At 37.0% G+C, this 17,609-nt stretch overlaps 1 protein-coding gene across 2 annotated transcripts in view; it reads right to left on the bottom strand.

Moving 5' to 3' along the window:
• FAF1 (Fas associated factor 1) overlaps positions 1 to 17,609 on the bottom strand; it is a 485,365-nt gene that overhangs the window by 103,779 nt on the left and 363,977 nt on the right. For both annotated transcript variants that reach the window (XM_068964657.1, XM_068964658.1), the window contains 2 exons: positions 13,668 to 13,804; positions 9,238 to 9,326 (listed from right to left, as the gene is read on the bottom strand). In XM_068964657.1, coding sequence (XP_068820758.1) covers positions 9,238 to 9,326; positions 13,668 to 13,804 — 226 coding nt within the window. The remainder of the gene's footprint in view (positions 1 to 9,237; positions 9,327 to 13,667; positions 13,805 to 17,609) is intronic.

Here is a 17,609-nt window from a genome sequence, read left to right as displayed (position 1 = left end):
AGAGAAGAATGAAAAAGCTACCTTGAAACTCAACATTCAAAAAAAAAATTAAGATCATGGCATCTGGTACCATCACTTCATGGCAAAGATAGGGGGAAAAGTGGAAGCAGTGACAGATTTTATTTTCTTTGGCTCCCAAATCACTGCAGATGGTGACTCCAGACATGAATTTAAAAGATGCTTGCACCTTGGAAGGAAAGCTTTGACAAACCTACACAGAGTTTTAAAAAGCAGAGACATCACTTTGCTGACAAGGTCCATATAGTTAAAGCTATGGTTTTTCCAACAGTCACATACAAATGTGAGAGCTGGACCATAAAGAAGGCTGTGCACTGAAGAACTGATCCTTTCTAATTGTGGTGCTGGAGAAGACTACTGAGAGTCCCTGGGACTGCAAGGAGATCAAGCCAGTCAGTCTGAAAGGAAATCAACCCTGAATATTCACTGGAAGGACTGATGCTGAAGCTCCAATACTTTAGCTGCCTGATGTAACAACCCAACTCACTGGAAAAGAAGACCCTGATGCTGGGAAAGACTGAGGGCAAGAGGAGAAGAGGGCAGCAGAGGATGAGATGGTTAGATAGCATCACCAACTCAACAGACATCAATTTAAGCAAACTCTGGGAGATAGTGGAGGACAGATGAGTCTGGCATGCTGTAGTCCATGGGTCACAAAGAGTCGGACACAACTTAGGGACTTTGTTGAAAAACAACAAAGCAAGACAGTGAGCACAGTGTGGTCACTGCTCTTCTACAGACCATCCTATTGCCATTGCATGCCATCCAATAGTGCCATTTGATGAAGTTACTTCCTTTAGAACTTATTCTGCTTTATTGTTTGGGCTTTTCTTTTTTTTACTGTTAATTTTGTAGTAGCTGGATTTACAAGTTTCTTGGCAACAGTAGAATCTGAATCCATTTTTACCTCAAAGACTGCCATTTGTAAGCAAATTCTCATCGGTGGTTTGGTTACTTTTCTGAGGTAAGCAATATGATTTGAAAAAATGTGTTAATGGTAAGTATTACTTTTTCTTTTGTCCTGAAAAAAATCTATTGCTTTAACAGAGTGGCAGGTCACTGAACTTTACTTAAAAATGAAACAAAAACTCTGAAGGCTTTGTGCTTTTATGAAAAATTTTGTAGAGAAGCAGTGGCATTAGGGTAAACAGACTGTGTTTCCTATACAATCTATATTCATATATTTACTTTTCAGTCAAAAGTTTCTTTTATTGAGGCCAGTATGAAATCATCAATATCAATAGTAAGTTCCCTTGCATTTTCTATGCTAGCATTAGAGTTCTCTTAATTTTGTTTCTACTGATGTTGAACTAGTTTCAACTGTCTATACTGATTTACAGTATTTTTAAATATTTATTTTATTTTAAGCTGAATTGGGCCTTTGTTATGGCACATGGGATATTTGGTGTGGCATGCAAGATCTTTCATTGCAGCATGTGTGCTTCTCTCTACCTGTGGTGTGTGGACTCTAGAATCTGTGGGCTTCATAGTTGCAACATGTGGAAACTTTAATTCCCTGACCAGGGATCAAACCTGTGTTCTCTGCATTGGAAGGCAGATCCTTCACCAATGGACCACCAGGTAAGTCTCCTGATTTACAGTATTCATTTATAGTATTTTCATCATTATCTTTATGCTTCAGTGAACCACATGTAAGCCATGAAAACTTCTGGTGAACTAAGAATATAACTAATTTAAGCAAGAAAATATGAACCTAAATTTAACAGTAACACATGAATGACATGAAAGTACAGAAGCTGAAACCAACTGCTGCAGTCAAAAGAGTATCTGTCAAGACTGAACAACCAATGTAATCCTTGTAATACATGAGGAATCTAATAAATTATAAAAGATATGATGAATCAAACAGGATTTGGAAGGATACTGCAATTTATCTTACATTTCAAAATATGAAATAAACATGAACAAAACTGACTATGTTGCTTGTTCAAATTAGCTGCTTGTAATCCTTGATAGATGGCTGAGTACAGCAGTAATCTGGGAAACACAGTGAAAAACACTGCCTTAGAGATTAGAACTATACCTGGCATGTAGCACAAACTTGAAGAATGACTACTATTATTACCTTATTTCTTATCTCTTCTACCTGCATCTTAGCTTACACTGGCAGTATGCAAGAGCCCTTCTGTGTGCTCCATGTCAAGCTGCCTGCACAGCATGCCTAGCTCGTCCTCGGTAGGTGCTCCTGAGGCTACATCTACCTGACAGCTTCATAGACTTATTGAAAATGCTGGGTGGTAAGTCCAAGGACCCTGTCTGTCTTGCTACAGCCGTGTTACTGGTGCCCTACATCTGGTGCATAGGAAAAGAATATGAAATGAATATACAAGCAAGATGACACAAAACATCATCTGCTGTGATTGGGGACTAACTATGTAGAAAAGTCACTGGATGAAGAACCCTTTTAAAGTACTTATGTACCCCAAAAAAGGAGCACCTAAATATTTGGTTGGCCAACCCAATACATAAAACAAATATTAACAGACCTAAAGGAAGAAATAGATAGCAATATAATAATACACTACTTTATTAGTAGATATTTTTGTTAACAGTATTATTTGTTTTCCAAGTGTTTACTGAGCATCTATGAAAGATACAGCTTCTCACTGGAGAAAGCACTAGGTTAAAGGGAGATCAGTGGCTCAGCTGGTAAAGCGTCTGCCTGCAATGCAGGAGACCCAAGTTTGATCCCTGAGTCAGGAAGATCCCCTGGAGAAGGCAGTGGCACTCCACTCCAGTACTCTTGCCTGAAAAATTCCATGAACAGAGGAGCCTGGGGGGGCTACATCCCATGGGGTCGCAAAGAGTCGGACACGACTGAGCAACTTTACTTCACTTTCACTTCACTTCACTAGAGCAAAGTACCTCTCTGTCCCCAGTACTGAGCCCAGTGCTGTATCTTTCATAGATGCTCAGTAAACAGAACAATTAATGATATAAAAGGTTAGTTCATTCTGAGCCGCTGAAGAATGAGTCATTAATATATAGTTTGTGCTTGGTTCTATTTAATAACAGCTTTATAATATAGGCATTTCTGGTTGTACTAATACAATAGAATCATTGAAGTGATGAATATAAGTGAACCAAAGTTAAGTTTAAATAAATTCAGGCCTAGGAAGTCATCCTTCAAATCTGCTCACAAATTCCATTTTAACTGTATGCTTAAGTCTTATTTGAGACTTTTAAAGAAGTAAAGCCAAATTTACAATTACAAGAGACAGTGTTTCTTATCACTTACTCAGCAGATACCAAATCATGATCTATGCATAGTCAAGAGAAGATTTTAAACTTAGAAAAGCTTTTCTTAGGAATTCTACTTATGACCTGAAAGATAACTTTCATGAAGATACTCTAAAAACAAGGAGAAACCCTTATCTCTTGCAGTTAAATTTCAATAAAAAATTTCAATTATATGGAGTCTTAGACATTTCCTGTAACCTTCATATTAAATTTTGTGCTTAGTATTAAAGGAATTACCTTACCAATGAATTATGAGGAACACAAATTAAGATGAAAGAATGAACTGGGACTATGCATGCAAATATTGTACATTCATATTATTATACAACATAAGCTGTAAATCTAGTACTAATGAGACTCAAGATTTAAATGGCTGAAGAATGCATTTAGTGCATTATTGTCAATCAATGCCTCTATTCCAGGATAAATGTAATCTTGAATGGCAACACACCAATTATTACAAATTCCTAACTAAGTACAGTACTTCATAATTTCAAAATGTCAGTGTCAATTTATAAAGCAACAGATAAACATCTTTCTACCATATATCCAATTACCTTTCCCTCAGAGTAAATAAAACACTATTAGGAAAAATTACAAACAAAATTTTTACAGCAACAGAAGGAACCTATTGATATTAAAATTCTAGTTACAGCACTCTGAACTTTCATATTTGTTAATGTGGATAATCAGGTTTTATACCACTGTAATTAAGTATTATTTTTAAAGTCACACTATTTTATATAAGTTCTTGCAATAATTTATTTATTTAGTCATTTAACAAACATTTTTTAAGTGCCTACTAGTGACTGAACTCAAGTGAACTGAACACTGTGAGAAGTTTGTTACTGTTTGGTTGCTAAGTTGAGTCCAACTCTTTTGTGATCCTCATGGACTGTAGCCCACCAGGCTCCTCTATGGGATTTACCACAGAGGAAATGGGAATTTCCGAGGCAAGGATACTGGAACGGGTTGCCATTTCCTTCTCCAGGAGATATTCCAGGCTCAGGGATCAAACCCATGTCTCCTGTACTGGCAGGCAGGTTCTTTTACCACTGAGCTACCAGGGAAGCCCAAACTGTTACAAGACAGAGTTACAATATGAATATGATATAACCCTTGCTTTTAAACTCAAGTCTAACAGAAGACAGAGACAAATAAATAAAGTTAAAAACAATATTAAAGGTTATACTGAAATTGTTTACATGTTTCCCATTTGTAATAGCCAAAGGGCATTGTACTGAAAACACTCATTATACCTGGAAATTTTACATTATTGCTCAAAAATCAAACTCTCCTTTATTTGTTCTATGTAAATCTTTCTTTAAAAATTAAAAACAAAGAAAAAATTAAAAAGAATAATTTGATAGATATATGAATTTAGCATCTCAAATTAATAGGTGATAATATTTGTTTCATATTTTACCTTTAGATTGCTTCCCAAATCCAGAAATTTCTTGACTGATAAAGCACTAATAATTAGAGATTAACATCAATCCTACTCGCTGTGTGACCTTGGGTAAATTAACCTTTTTGATTCTCAGTTTTCTCATCTGAAAACTAGAGATGACAGTACCAGTCTGTGTTGGATTATGTTCCATTTGCCCATTCAGTTCCTGATGGCTCAGATGCTAAAGAATCTGCCTACTGTTAAGGAGACAGGACTGTTCAATCCTTGGGTCGGAAAGATCCCCTGGAGAAAAGAATGGCAACTCACTTCAGTATTCTTGCCTGGAGAATTCCATGGACAGAGGAGCGTGATAGACTACAGTTCATGGGGTCGCAAAAAGTTGGACAAGACTGAGCAACTAACACTTTCACTTTCCTTTCACCCATGCTCTACCTGAGCTTCCCTGATAGCTCAGTTGGTAAACAATCTCCCTGCAGTGCAGGAGACCCTGGTCAACTCCTGGGTCGGAAGATCCCCTGGAGAAGGGACAGGCTACCCACTCCAGTATTCTTGCCTGGAGAATCCCATGGAGAGAGGAGCCTTGTAGGCTACAGTCAATGGGGTTGCGAAGAGTCGGACATGACTGAGCGACTTCACTTTCACTTTCACCCACTCCAATATTCTTGGGATTCCCCTGGTGATTCAGCTGGTAAAAAAATCCAACTGCAATGCGGGAGATCCAGGTTTGACCCTCAGTTGGGACGATGCCCTGGAGAAGGGAAAGGCTACCCACTCCAGTATTCTGGCCTAGAGAATTACCTGGACTGTATAGTTCATGGGGTCACAAAGAGTCAGACACGCCTGAGAGACTTTCACTTTCACGCTCTACCTAGCTTTTTGCCCAGGGAGGTTCTCTTGCCTGCCTTTCAGTTGCTAGTTGGGTTAGGTCAATAGAAGGTACTAGCAGATCATAAGTATAAAAAGGGAAGGGGAGCTATTCCTTAGTTTCCTCCTTACCAGCTCAAAAGGGCTGGCCCTGAAAGAAGCAATCATCTCCACATACTACCCTTTCCTAGGCCTTCAGGCCTAAGGGTGGTAATGGCTCCCTTTAGCCCTAGAGTATACTATCCATTGATGATTCCTATAAACTCTGCCCATATCTGTATAAAGAGTTATCTTATTAAACTCTTCTCAACAATCTAGTTTGAAAGCATCACCTGTTCCAGCCAGAACTCTGAATTATACGCAACCTTGTGGGATAGTTTTAAGAAACACATGAGATGATAAATGAAATGTGCTCTGAATAGTGCCAAGTATTAATACATTATCTTGGTCATGAAGATCTTTTTTGTACAGTTCTGTCTATTATTGACACCTCTTCTTAATATCTTCTGCTTCTGTTAGGTCCATACCATTTCTGTCCTTTATTGAGCCCATCTTTGCGTGAAATGTTCCCTTGGTATCTCTAATTTTCTTGAAGAGATCTCTAGTCTTTCCCATTCCGTTCTTTTCCTCTATTTCTTTGCCTTGATCACTGAGGAAGGCTTTCTTATCTCTCCTTGCTATTCTTTGGAACTCTGCATTCACATGCTTATATCTTTCCTTTTCTCCTTTGCTTTTCACTTCTCTTCTTTTCACAGCTATTTGTAAGGCCTCCCCAGACAGCCATTTTGCTTTTTTGCATTTCTTTTCCATGGGGATGGTATTGATCCCTGTCTCCTGTACAATGTCACGAACCTCATTCCATAGTTCATCAGGCACTCTATCAGATCTAGTCCCTTAAATCTATTTCTCACTTCTACTGTATAATCATAAGGGATGTGATTTAGGTCATACCTGAATGGTCTAGTGGTTTTCCCTACTTTCTTCAATTTAAGTCTGAATTTGGCAGTAAGGAGTTCATGATCTGAGCCACAGTCAGCTCCCGGTCTTGTTTTTGCTGACTATATAGAGCTTCTCCATCTTTGGCTGCAAAGAATATAATCAATCTGATTTCGGTGTTGCCCATCTGGTGATGTCCATGTGTAGAGTCTTCTCTTGTGTTGCTGGAAGAGGGTGTTTGCTATGACCAGTGCGTTCTCTTGGCAAAACTCTATTAGCCTTTGCCCTGCTTCATTCCGTATTCAGAGGCCAAATTTGCCTGTTACCCCAGGTGTTTCTTGACTTCCCACTTTTGCATTCCAGTCTCCTATAATGAAAAGGACATCTTTTTTGGATGTTAATTCTAAAAGGTCTTGTAGGTGTTCATAGAACCGTTCAACTTCAGCTTCCTTAGGGTTACTGGTTGGGGCATAGGCTTGGATTACTGTGATACTGAATGGTTTGCCTTGGAAATGAACAGAGATCATTCTGTCGTTTTTGAGACTGCATCTAAGTACTTCATTTCGGAAGCAGAAGATATTAAGAAGAGGTGGCAAGAATACACAGAAGAACTGTACAAAAAAGATCTTCACGACCCAGATAATCACAATGGTGTGATCACTCATCTAGAGCCAGATATCCTGGAATGTGAAGTCAAGTAGGCCTTAGAAACCATCACTACGAACAAAGCTAGTGGAGGTAATAGAATTCCAGTTGAGCTATTTCAAATCCTGAAAGATGATGCTGTGAAAGTGCTGCACTCAATATGCCAGCACATTTGGAAAACTCAGCAGTGGCCACAGGACTGGAAAAGGTCAGTTTTCATTCCAATCCCAAAGAAAGGCAATGCCAAAGAATGCTCAAACTACTGCACAATTGCACTCATCTCACATGCTAGTAAAGTAATGCTCAAAATTCTGCAAGCCAGGCTTCAGCAATACATGAACCGTGAACTTCCAGATGTCCAAGCTGGTTTTAGAAAAGGCAGAGGAACCAGAAAGCAAATTGCCAACATCTGCTGGATCATGGAAAAAGCAAGAGAGTTCCAGAAAAACATCTATTTCTGCTTTATTGACTATGCCAAAGCCCTTAACTATGTGGATCACAATAAACTGTGGAAAATTCTGAAAGAGATGGGAATACCAGACCACCTGACCTGCCTCTTGAGAAATCTGTATGCAGGTCCGGAAGCAACAGTTAGAACTGGACATGGAACAACAGACTGGTTCCAAATAGGAAAAGGAGTACGTCAAGGCTGTATATTGTCACCCTGCTTATTTAACTTCTATGCAGAGTACATCATGAGAAACGCTGGACTGGAAGAAGCACAGGCTGGAATCAAGATTGCTGGGAGAAATATCAATAACCTCAGATATGCAGATGATACCACCCTTATGGCAGAAAGTGAAGAGGAACTAAAAAGCCTCTTGATGAATGTGAAAGAGGAGAGTGAAAAAGTTGGCTTAAAGCTCAACATTCAGAAAATGAAGATCATGGCACCTGGTCCCATCACTTCATGGGAAATAGATGGGGAAACAGTGGAAACAGGGTCAGACTTTATATCTGGGGGCTCCAAAATCACAGCAGATGGTGATTGCAGCCATAAAATTAAAAGACGCTTACTCCTTGGAAGGAAAGTTATGACCAACCTAGATATACATATTCAAAAGCAGAAACATTACTTTGTCAACAAAGGTCCATCTAGTCAAGGCTATGGTTTTTCCAGTAGTCATGAATGGATGTGAGGGTTGGACTATAAAGAAAGCTGAGCACCAAAGAATTGATGCTTCTGAACTGTGGTGTTGGAGAAGACTCTTGAGAGTCCCTTGGACTGCAAGGAGATCCAACTAGTCCATCCTGAAGGAGATCAGTCCTGGCTGTTCATTGGTAGGACTGATGTTGAAGCTGAAACTCCAATACTTTGGCCACCTGATGCGAAGCGCTGACTCATTTGAAAAGACCCTGATGCTGGGAGGGATTGGGGGCAGGAGGAGAAGGTGATGACAGAGGATGAGATGGCTGGATGGCATCACCGACTCAATGGACATGAGTCTGAGTAAACTCTGGGAGTTGGTAATGGACAGGAAGGCCTGGCGTGCTGTGATTCATGGGGTCGCAAAGAGTAGGACACGACTGAGCAACTCAACTGAACTGATTAATACATTATAAATATTCAGTATGTGTTGATTACTATTATACTGTCAATATTGCTGTTATTATTATTCTATTATATTTGAGGTTCCATGCCCATGTCATCTATGCCATCTAAATGTTTGAGAGACACAAAATTCAGAATTCTGGTGATTATTTTACTAATTCTCACAGGGATTCAAAAATATGTACAAATGTAAAATGTGTTTATTGGCAATCAATCTCAAAAAGAGTAAGAGGACCTTAAAAGGGAGTGAAATACTCATATAATAGTACTGGACTATGTAGTTTCTACTGTAAACATGCTTCAGAATTCATTTCCTATGAATTGCAAATCTAGCAAAGAAAAACTTCATAAAGTTAAACAAATTGTTGTGTCTTTGGGTCATGAAAAGAAGGGACTGAAAGTAAATTCAGTGGCATAAAAATTCTCAGTTCATGTAGAAATGCATCTTCATCAATGCCTTGTTTATCAACCATGTCATAGGCAAACATCACCATTTGACAAATTATCTCATCAAAATCCTATTAAACGTCCACTTAACCTTTCACCTTACCTCATCCTTTATATCTTCCTGTTGTTGGGCTGTGAAGATCTCCATTGCAGCCATGAGTCTCATCATTAACTCATCCACTGTTGTGTTACCTAGCAACATACGGAGATTGCCAAACTTTACATCAAGGTTAGAAACTGGGAAGTTGCTCTAGAATTAATCATTAAGGAATAACTACAGTCTAAAAAATTACAGACTAGCATGCCAATAAAGACTTCTATGCTTGCATTGAAAAGTTTATTTTCAATAAGAAAGTAAGGCAGTACACTGGCAGTTGAAATTTCAGAATACTTAGATTTGTGAGAACAGTCTCTTTATAAAGATTTTTGGTACTATTTAGAATATCCAAGTCACAAGGAAAAAAGTATCTTTCAAATTAGGAAAACATATCTACTGTCAACACTGGCAACAACTACCATTTGTTTGTAAGCCAGTGATTAGGTTAAATGATTAGGTTTATATATATAAAATCTCACTTGATCTATGAAGGCTCATTATGATTTTGATAGTAAAGAGAAGGAAAATGAGGCTTACAGAGCTCAAGTAACCTGACTAAACAAGGTCAAGTTGGTTAAGTTACAGGACCAGGATTTGAAACCATATGAGTCTGACTCAAAAGCCTGTCTTCTTTACCACTTTAGCACACTATTTACTTAGAATTATCTCCTACTAAAATTTCTTTGGTGAAACAAATAGTAATTCAATTTCTGGGGGAAAAAAAAAAAGATTTTTCCCCTAAATGGTATTTTTCCCTTTTAGCTGCAAATATTTCCCTTCAAATAACTATGCTATATAATCTTTATGGACAGGATATTTAAAATGTTTGATTTTCTTGAATGCTATTTTATTCCAAGTCCATAACAAATATATATGCCATTTTTTGCATGCATCGAGTCTTGCTATTTGCTTTGGATACATCTACAAGAGAGAAAGTCATGAAGATCCATAAAGATATAGCAATTTTTCTCTTCTTTCAAACCAACAGGCAAAAGAGCCTGTCTTTCTCCAAGGCCTCAAAAGGTGTCTTCTAGTCCCATTAATGGAATGGCTACCAATGAGACAACACATAACAAGCATCCTTGCTTGTATTCTTCCGGAGTACCATCTGCCTAACATGATCCTCCACTGGTCCTTTCCCAGTTTTCCTTATGATCACTGGCAACATGGGGTTGCTACTGCTAAGTCACTTCAGTCGTGTCTGACTCTGTGCAACCCCATAGATGGCAGCCCACCAGGCTCCCCCATCCCTGGGATTCTCCAGGCAAGAACACTGGAATGGGTTGCCATTTCCTTCTCAAATGCATGAGAACAAAAGGTGAAAGTGAAGTTGCTCAGTCATGTCTGACTTAGCGACCCCATGGACTAAAGCCTACCAGGCTCCTCCACCCATGGGATTTTCCAGGCAAGACATGGAGTTAGGGAGCAGTTTTGGTCTCTAGTCAAAGAAATAATCTAATCTGGCCACACTGAGCACTACTCTCTCCATAGATCAGCTAAAGAACAAATATTATCTTGGTCTGGTATAACATTACCAAGAAGTAGAGTTGGTTTTAGAGTCAGAGTTCTAACCCTAGTTCTACTTCTTACATGATCTAGTACCTAGAAACTGCCTAGCACATGACAAGGGCTTAGTAAACAAGTGAATAAGAAAAGAGGGCGTGACTATAGCTCTGAAACAATCAATTTTCTTATCTGCAAAATGAAGATAACACTACCTCTGGAGGGTTCTTAGAAGGATTAGAGATAATATAAAGTGCCTGGTACCAAGGACACACAGCATCACTGTGTGAGACAGATAAAATAAACAGTAAAAGTTTAATAAGAGTAACCTCAATGTAGATTTTGATACTGGGCAAATCTTTGGGTTTCCATTTCTTATTTGTAAACTATAGTGACTAAGAGAGCATAGGGCATGAATACTTTGTAAAGGTACTAGAATCATCATTGGGGAAATATTATAATTTTATTGTTGTTGTTGTTCAGTTATGCCTGACTCTATGCGACCCTGTGGACTGCAGCATATCAGGCTTTCCTGTCCTTCACCATCCCTGAGCTTGCTCAAACTCATCCATTGAGTCAACGATGTCACCCAACCATCTTGTCCTCTGTTGTCCCCTGAATAGGTGACTACATCATGGCCATTAATTTTTAGGCTTAAAGCTACTGCTTATCAACTATGCTTTGACCCTAATTTACAGACTCATTGCCAAACTGTACTTGAAGGTACTTTATACCTAAGCCCTTAATGATCCAAGATGCAGAAAAGTATCAGTTAATGCATTTCAGGGACAATTTATTTGTTATAGTTTATTGCAAAAGAATTTCTTTATATACTTAAAAACTGTTGAGATCCTTGAAGAATTTTTGTTTATGTGGATATGGTTACCAACATCTACTGTGTTGGAAATGAAAACTGAAATATCTAAAACATAGTTATCCATCCATTTAAAAGGTAACAATAATAAACCCATAATTTGCTAATATAAACATCATGTTTTATGAAAAATGACTATATGTTCCAAAAGGAAAGATTTACTGAGAAGAATGTCATTATTTTAACATTTTTGCAAATTTCTCTAATGTTAAACTTAATAGAACACAACTGGATTCTCATATCTATATCTACATTAAACTAATTATAATGTGTCATCTTGGTTGAAATTTATGAAGCTATTGTGGCCCCACACAGATACATAGTCAGAAAATGGAGAAGTATTTTAATAGGTAATTACAGATTTTTTATTTAATACTCCCAAACTGACAAGTGGGATTTTTTTTAAGATTAGGTATGTGAGGAACTGGAAACTGTATCAATGAACTTGCTGCACTGTGTTTTATATTAGAATCCATTGGTCTATTTTGACCTTTGAATAGGTCTGTTACTCATGCATGAGTTTATAACATTATACACTGGTCATCTGGAAAATATTGGTTCATTGAGTAATCCATTTCTTTTGAATGCTGACACAGCTAATTTTATGATATAAAAAAAAAAATCACATTTATTAGTACCACCACTGATGTCACCAGGAAAGTATTTAAGCTGTCAGTCTTAAATGGTGGAGGACATTCTAACTTTTTGCTTAAAAAACCAAATTTCTATCATTGGCAACAAATGTTATTTGTTCTAAAGCTTGCAGTAACAGGCTGTCATTTTGTTCATTTTAGAGAAATGTCTGCCCAACTGTGTCACATAAACTATAAAAAGGTTTAATATTTAATAAAATATACTTTTTTAATGTACATACATGGAAGTGGAAAATATGAGTACAGTTCTGGGTCATGGCCCTGATTTGTGCTAAGGTACCAGCAGTTTTAAACAGCACTGATTTTTTGCCATCAGTACACATGTCAACACAGTAAAAAATGCAAAAAAAAAGAAAAAAAAGTCTACTACTATTATGAAAACGTTTTTGACCTTGTAGATGCCCTGAAAGGGTCTAGGGGACCTGTAGGGTCCATGGACCATCCTTGAGAACCACTAGCTATTGTAACATTGCTCCTGACAGGAAAACTGAAATGAAACATTATCTATTTAATCTGTATAATTTGTCCCCCCAGCAGGTCTTCTTTAACACTGTTTATGAAAATGAAAGCTCTAGTTATAGAGAAAACATAAAATACTGGAGGTTTTGTTTTATTTGAGTTTGAAAGGCACTAGAAGTTATACCCCTTCCTCACTGCATTATCCACTATCGAACTTTTAGCTTAAATAGGGGCAGAAATTAAGTATTTCAGATACCTTGGAGCACTTGAAACATTGTTTTCTCTGTGGCATAGAAAAAATAAACTGTTTTCAATTTAAGCTTTGCCACGAATAAGGTAATTTTTTATACTAATCTTTAGGGTATATTAGTAACATTAAAAAAACACTCATTTTTTTGGTAAAGAATGTGAACTGTGATTAAATTGACAGGCATCCTATAGCTTCACACCTCAAGGTTGCATTCTAGACAAAGATTCACACAAATAAGGATAAACAATTGCCACTGTGAACTATTCAATTCACAATACACAGTCACAAGTTTTTCCAGATAACCATAAGGATTTCCTTCAACCAATCAAAATTACAGCATGAAACATACACACGTATACACAGACACACACACACACACATATGACATCATCTTTGATGACTGATTATGACTTAATTTCTATTTTAGCAAACTTAGCAATTTTGAATAGTTAACATGATTAACCTATATCCCAAGGGCTGTGTCTTATTAAGGTGTTTCTATTGGATTTTCATGTAGCATATTTCATATTTCATAGCACCTATACTTTTTAAAGATATTCTTCTTTAGGATGTTCTATATTTCAAAATGCAAAGATATTCACCAGTACAGAGAATAACTTTCAGCTATGATGGTAAATATTATAAGGTTATCACATAAATAAGGAGACACTCTATTCCTCTTGTGAATGTACTTTACCTTGTATCACATTTAACACTTCATTAGATGATCGCTTTCCCATAATAATCAGAAAAAGTGGAAATTGATCTGTTTTTTGAGTCCGAATGGTTTGGGCAACAACACTGCCAAAGTGTCTATTGCACATTGTCAGAAATCTAAAATGAAACAAAATCCAACGTTAGCTTCATTTCAGAATTTAAGAAATTTACTACTACCCAAAGAAAAAATTCAGTCTTATTATAATTATAATATTATAACTGAAAAAATTCAGTTATATTAGACAGTCTGCTTGATATCAATACATAAAATCTTACTATATTAAGTTTTCAACTACATCATAAATGGAATAGAAATGATTATCAGACATCAATATCAGAAATGATTATCAGAAGACAGAAAATCAGGCAGTACACGCTAAGTGCTGAGTAGGACTGACAGCATAGGATTCTTAGTTTTAAACATTACAAGCTGTATTACCCTAAACTATCAGAAAAAACAAACAAAAAGAATTTTATGAGGAAAGAATTTCTTCAAGAGGACAAATACTAGGTGGTAAAAGTTAAATTGACCAGCTGTATCCTAGTCTAAACAGGATTCAGCAACATTTTTGCGGGTTCTTAGAATAAAGAATTGTACTTTAGAATTGTGTTTTCTCCAGTAGTAGCAGGTCTTCTAGTTTCATACTTAGTATGGGATAAAAATAATAATTCTAAGCTTTTGACCAAAAAAAAGCTCAGAGATATTAGCATACAGAAGTCTAGCATTAGTATTCTTAACACGATCTTGAATAAATGAAAAAACTGATAAAGCTTTTCTCTTCTATTAGAGGACTGTTTGAAATTAGCATTTCTTTCAAGAGAAAAGGGTAGCTTATGATATGTTTTCAGATCTGATGGTAAAAAGTAAATGTCATAATAATAATGAATTATGAAAGACCAAATGCAAATATAGAATGCTTTAATAAGATCCAATTTAATAAAGTCTGTAAAAATAATGGACTTTTAATAACACAGGTCACAAAAGGCAAAACAGTGGAAATTCTGGGGACTAGCCACTGGTACTGGCTTATTAATTCTTAATTATGTTCATGAAAGGCAACTTAAATCATGTGTTTTCTCATGCCTTATGATAATATTTTAGGTAACAACTCCTCTGAAATGTATGTTCTAGCTGATGAGCAAAGTCCTGTCGTCACATGCATTAGAAAGTAAATCTATTTGAAAAGACAAACGGCATTAAAATGTCATGTGCTCAGATTCATTTGATATCCAAATTCAAAACAGAATCAAACCACTTAATTTTTAAAGCCAATATATTTCTTGTGTATAGAAATTTATCCCAGAAATTTAGGCTGAATCCTCCACAAAAACCTATGCTATGACTACACACAGGGCCATGAGAACTGTTGGCAAGACTGTCAAAACAAGTTAGCACCACTGCAGTTAAGTTCACTGGGAGTTAGGTTCATACACAGATTTAGAGCAGCAATAACCAGATCTCATGGCAATCTGAAATGACAAGGCCTTAAAAAACCCATTGTTGACCATGAAATATCAGTGCCCCCATGAAAATTCAGATCTTCACATTCCACAATTATTATGAGATAAAAGGTGTTGATGCAGCCTAAGTCTCTATACCAAAATTCACACCCATACAGCTTTAATTCATCAGTGAAGATGTGTAGATCAGGAGACTAGAAAGTTAGATCTCATTTTCCTTTCTGCTTACTACTAAAATATTTCAAAGTCAATCCTGACCCTCATCTGATCATTGACAACCTCTGAAATTAAAGATGTCAAAAAACAGTTGGAATGCTGTTTCCTACAAAAGGGAGAAAATAAGTCCTTGTTGCTTTCACACCAATGGATTAAATGGATATCACACAGTAGATGCCCAACACAGCATTAGCCTCATGAGTGATATTAAATACTAGCTAAAGAGGAGACCTGCAAAAAGTGAAGGAAGGAAAGAAGCCAGGAAGGAAGGAAGAAAAGGGAAGCAGGCAGGCAGGTTGGCTTAGTAGTTTTAGGAATTCGATTTCAAGACAATTTTGCCTGGAAACTGTGTACGTCCCAAATCCTCTTTTTGTGAAAATGAGCTAGATGGGAAAATAACTATGAAAATACAGGTATTTAATTGGGTTTAAATTTACAACATAAATTTCAAAACTATATAAAACATTCATGGGAGGTACAGACTTCAAGGTCACATTAACCACTAAGCCATTCAATTGCTACGAAAAAACAAGGTGATCAGTTTTCTACCAGGTATTAGCAAATCCTTCCAATCATTTCTCAGCAGGTGAGAAATATGAAGGGATCACACAGCCAGCTGATGCTTTCCAGTGGCCTTAACTAACAATTTGTTGTAATCAGAGAAACTTTGTTAAAACTTTAATTAACCTGCTTAATCTTCCTAAGATCTGAATTAAGCAGATCTTAATTAAGAATTCAGATCTTAGCTCCTAAGATCTTCCTAAGATTTGAAAATTTCAAATTGCAATCATCAAGAGCCCATAGCACCAATGAACAGCCCCCAATTAAAAAATTCCTACTTGCCAGTTCCTTCCTTTACAATTTACAAGAACTTCACAATGCAAATATCAAATCTTTCTCATGGGTGGGAGGCCCTGCTTCTTCTTAAGATCACTCACAACACAAAGTTACCATTCACATCACACTACTGGCAGCAGAAATCTAGTTCAAAACCTTACAGCGAAATCAGACATGGGAAAAACAAGTGGTTTTAAGAGAATAAATGCAGTTCTCTCATAATTGTGGTATTTTCTTCCTTTGAAAACACAAAAGTGTGCCAGTGCATCTAGAGGCAGCAGCAAACTTTTCTAACTACCAATGGTGCTCATCAGAGTCAGGTGCCAAGAGGAGATAAATGCAATTGAATTGCTGCAATCTCAAACACCAAAGAGGGAAGCAATGGTAACCATTCTGTGGCAAGAAGAAATGACTTTGTTTTTTGACTGTAAAATATTTTAATAAATCAAACAACCTATGCATCATAGGTTGACTTGAAGAATGGGAATAACAAACTGCAAAATCAACCCCCCAAAGCCAAAGGCTAAAGTAACAAGTTTGAAAAGACAAAGAATGTTCTTATTAAGGGGGTAAAATGAGGGAAAGAAGGAAAGAAGAAGGACAGGTTGAGAAAATGAATGAAGTAAAATGGTTAATAACAAGTCAGAATTAATAATGCAACTCACTGTTCCCTGGGGCATGGGTGGGTAGGTAGTGGTGGAGGTGGTGGGGATAGGGAGTGGGAAGCCTCAAACTCTGGCCTTGGTAAAGAAAATTAAAGTGTTAGTTGCTCAGCTGTGTCAGACTCTTTGTGACCCCATAGACTGTAGCCCACCAGGCTCCTCTGTCCAGGCAAGCATACTGGAGTGGGTTGCCATTTCCTTCTCCAGGGGATCTTCCCCACCTGGGGATTGAACCCAGGTCTCCTGAATTGCAGGCAGATTCTTTACCATCTGAGCCACTGGGGAGGCCCAAGAAAATATAATTAGAAGCTATATTCACCAATTTTTGCTATTAGAAGTCTAAAATTGGAAAGATAAGAGGAAGTGGTTTTAATCTAAAGTTTGAGGAGAAAAATAAACAGAACATCTGATGGCTAGCATATATTAATCACTAGTAAAATTTTCAGCTTCTGAAGCAAAGATCTTTTCTATCCTGTTAATGGAAACCAGGATTACTAATAAATCAGATATGAGAAAAAGTAATCTCATTTTAATTCAAAACATGATATAGTTTAGTTTCTTTCAATCAAACCCATAATTACATAAGTCATCAACTTTAAATTTCAACAAAAGCTATACACTAAATGAAACAGCAATTTAGGGAGAGGGTGATGAAATTGTACATCTACTGTCTACCTACTGTATCTTAGGTAATGTAAAGAGGCACATGTGCTAAAAAAAAAAAACACCAAAACCCAAACTGTTAA

Source organism: Capricornis sumatraensis, chromosome 2 (genome assembly GCF_032405125.1).
Source record: "Capricornis sumatraensis isolate serow.1 chromosome 2, serow.2, whole genome shotgun sequence".
NCBI lineage: Eukaryota > Metazoa > Chordata > Mammalia > Artiodactyla > Bovidae > Capricornis > Capricornis sumatraensis.
This window is presented reverse-complemented; position numbering and strand designations above follow the sequence as displayed.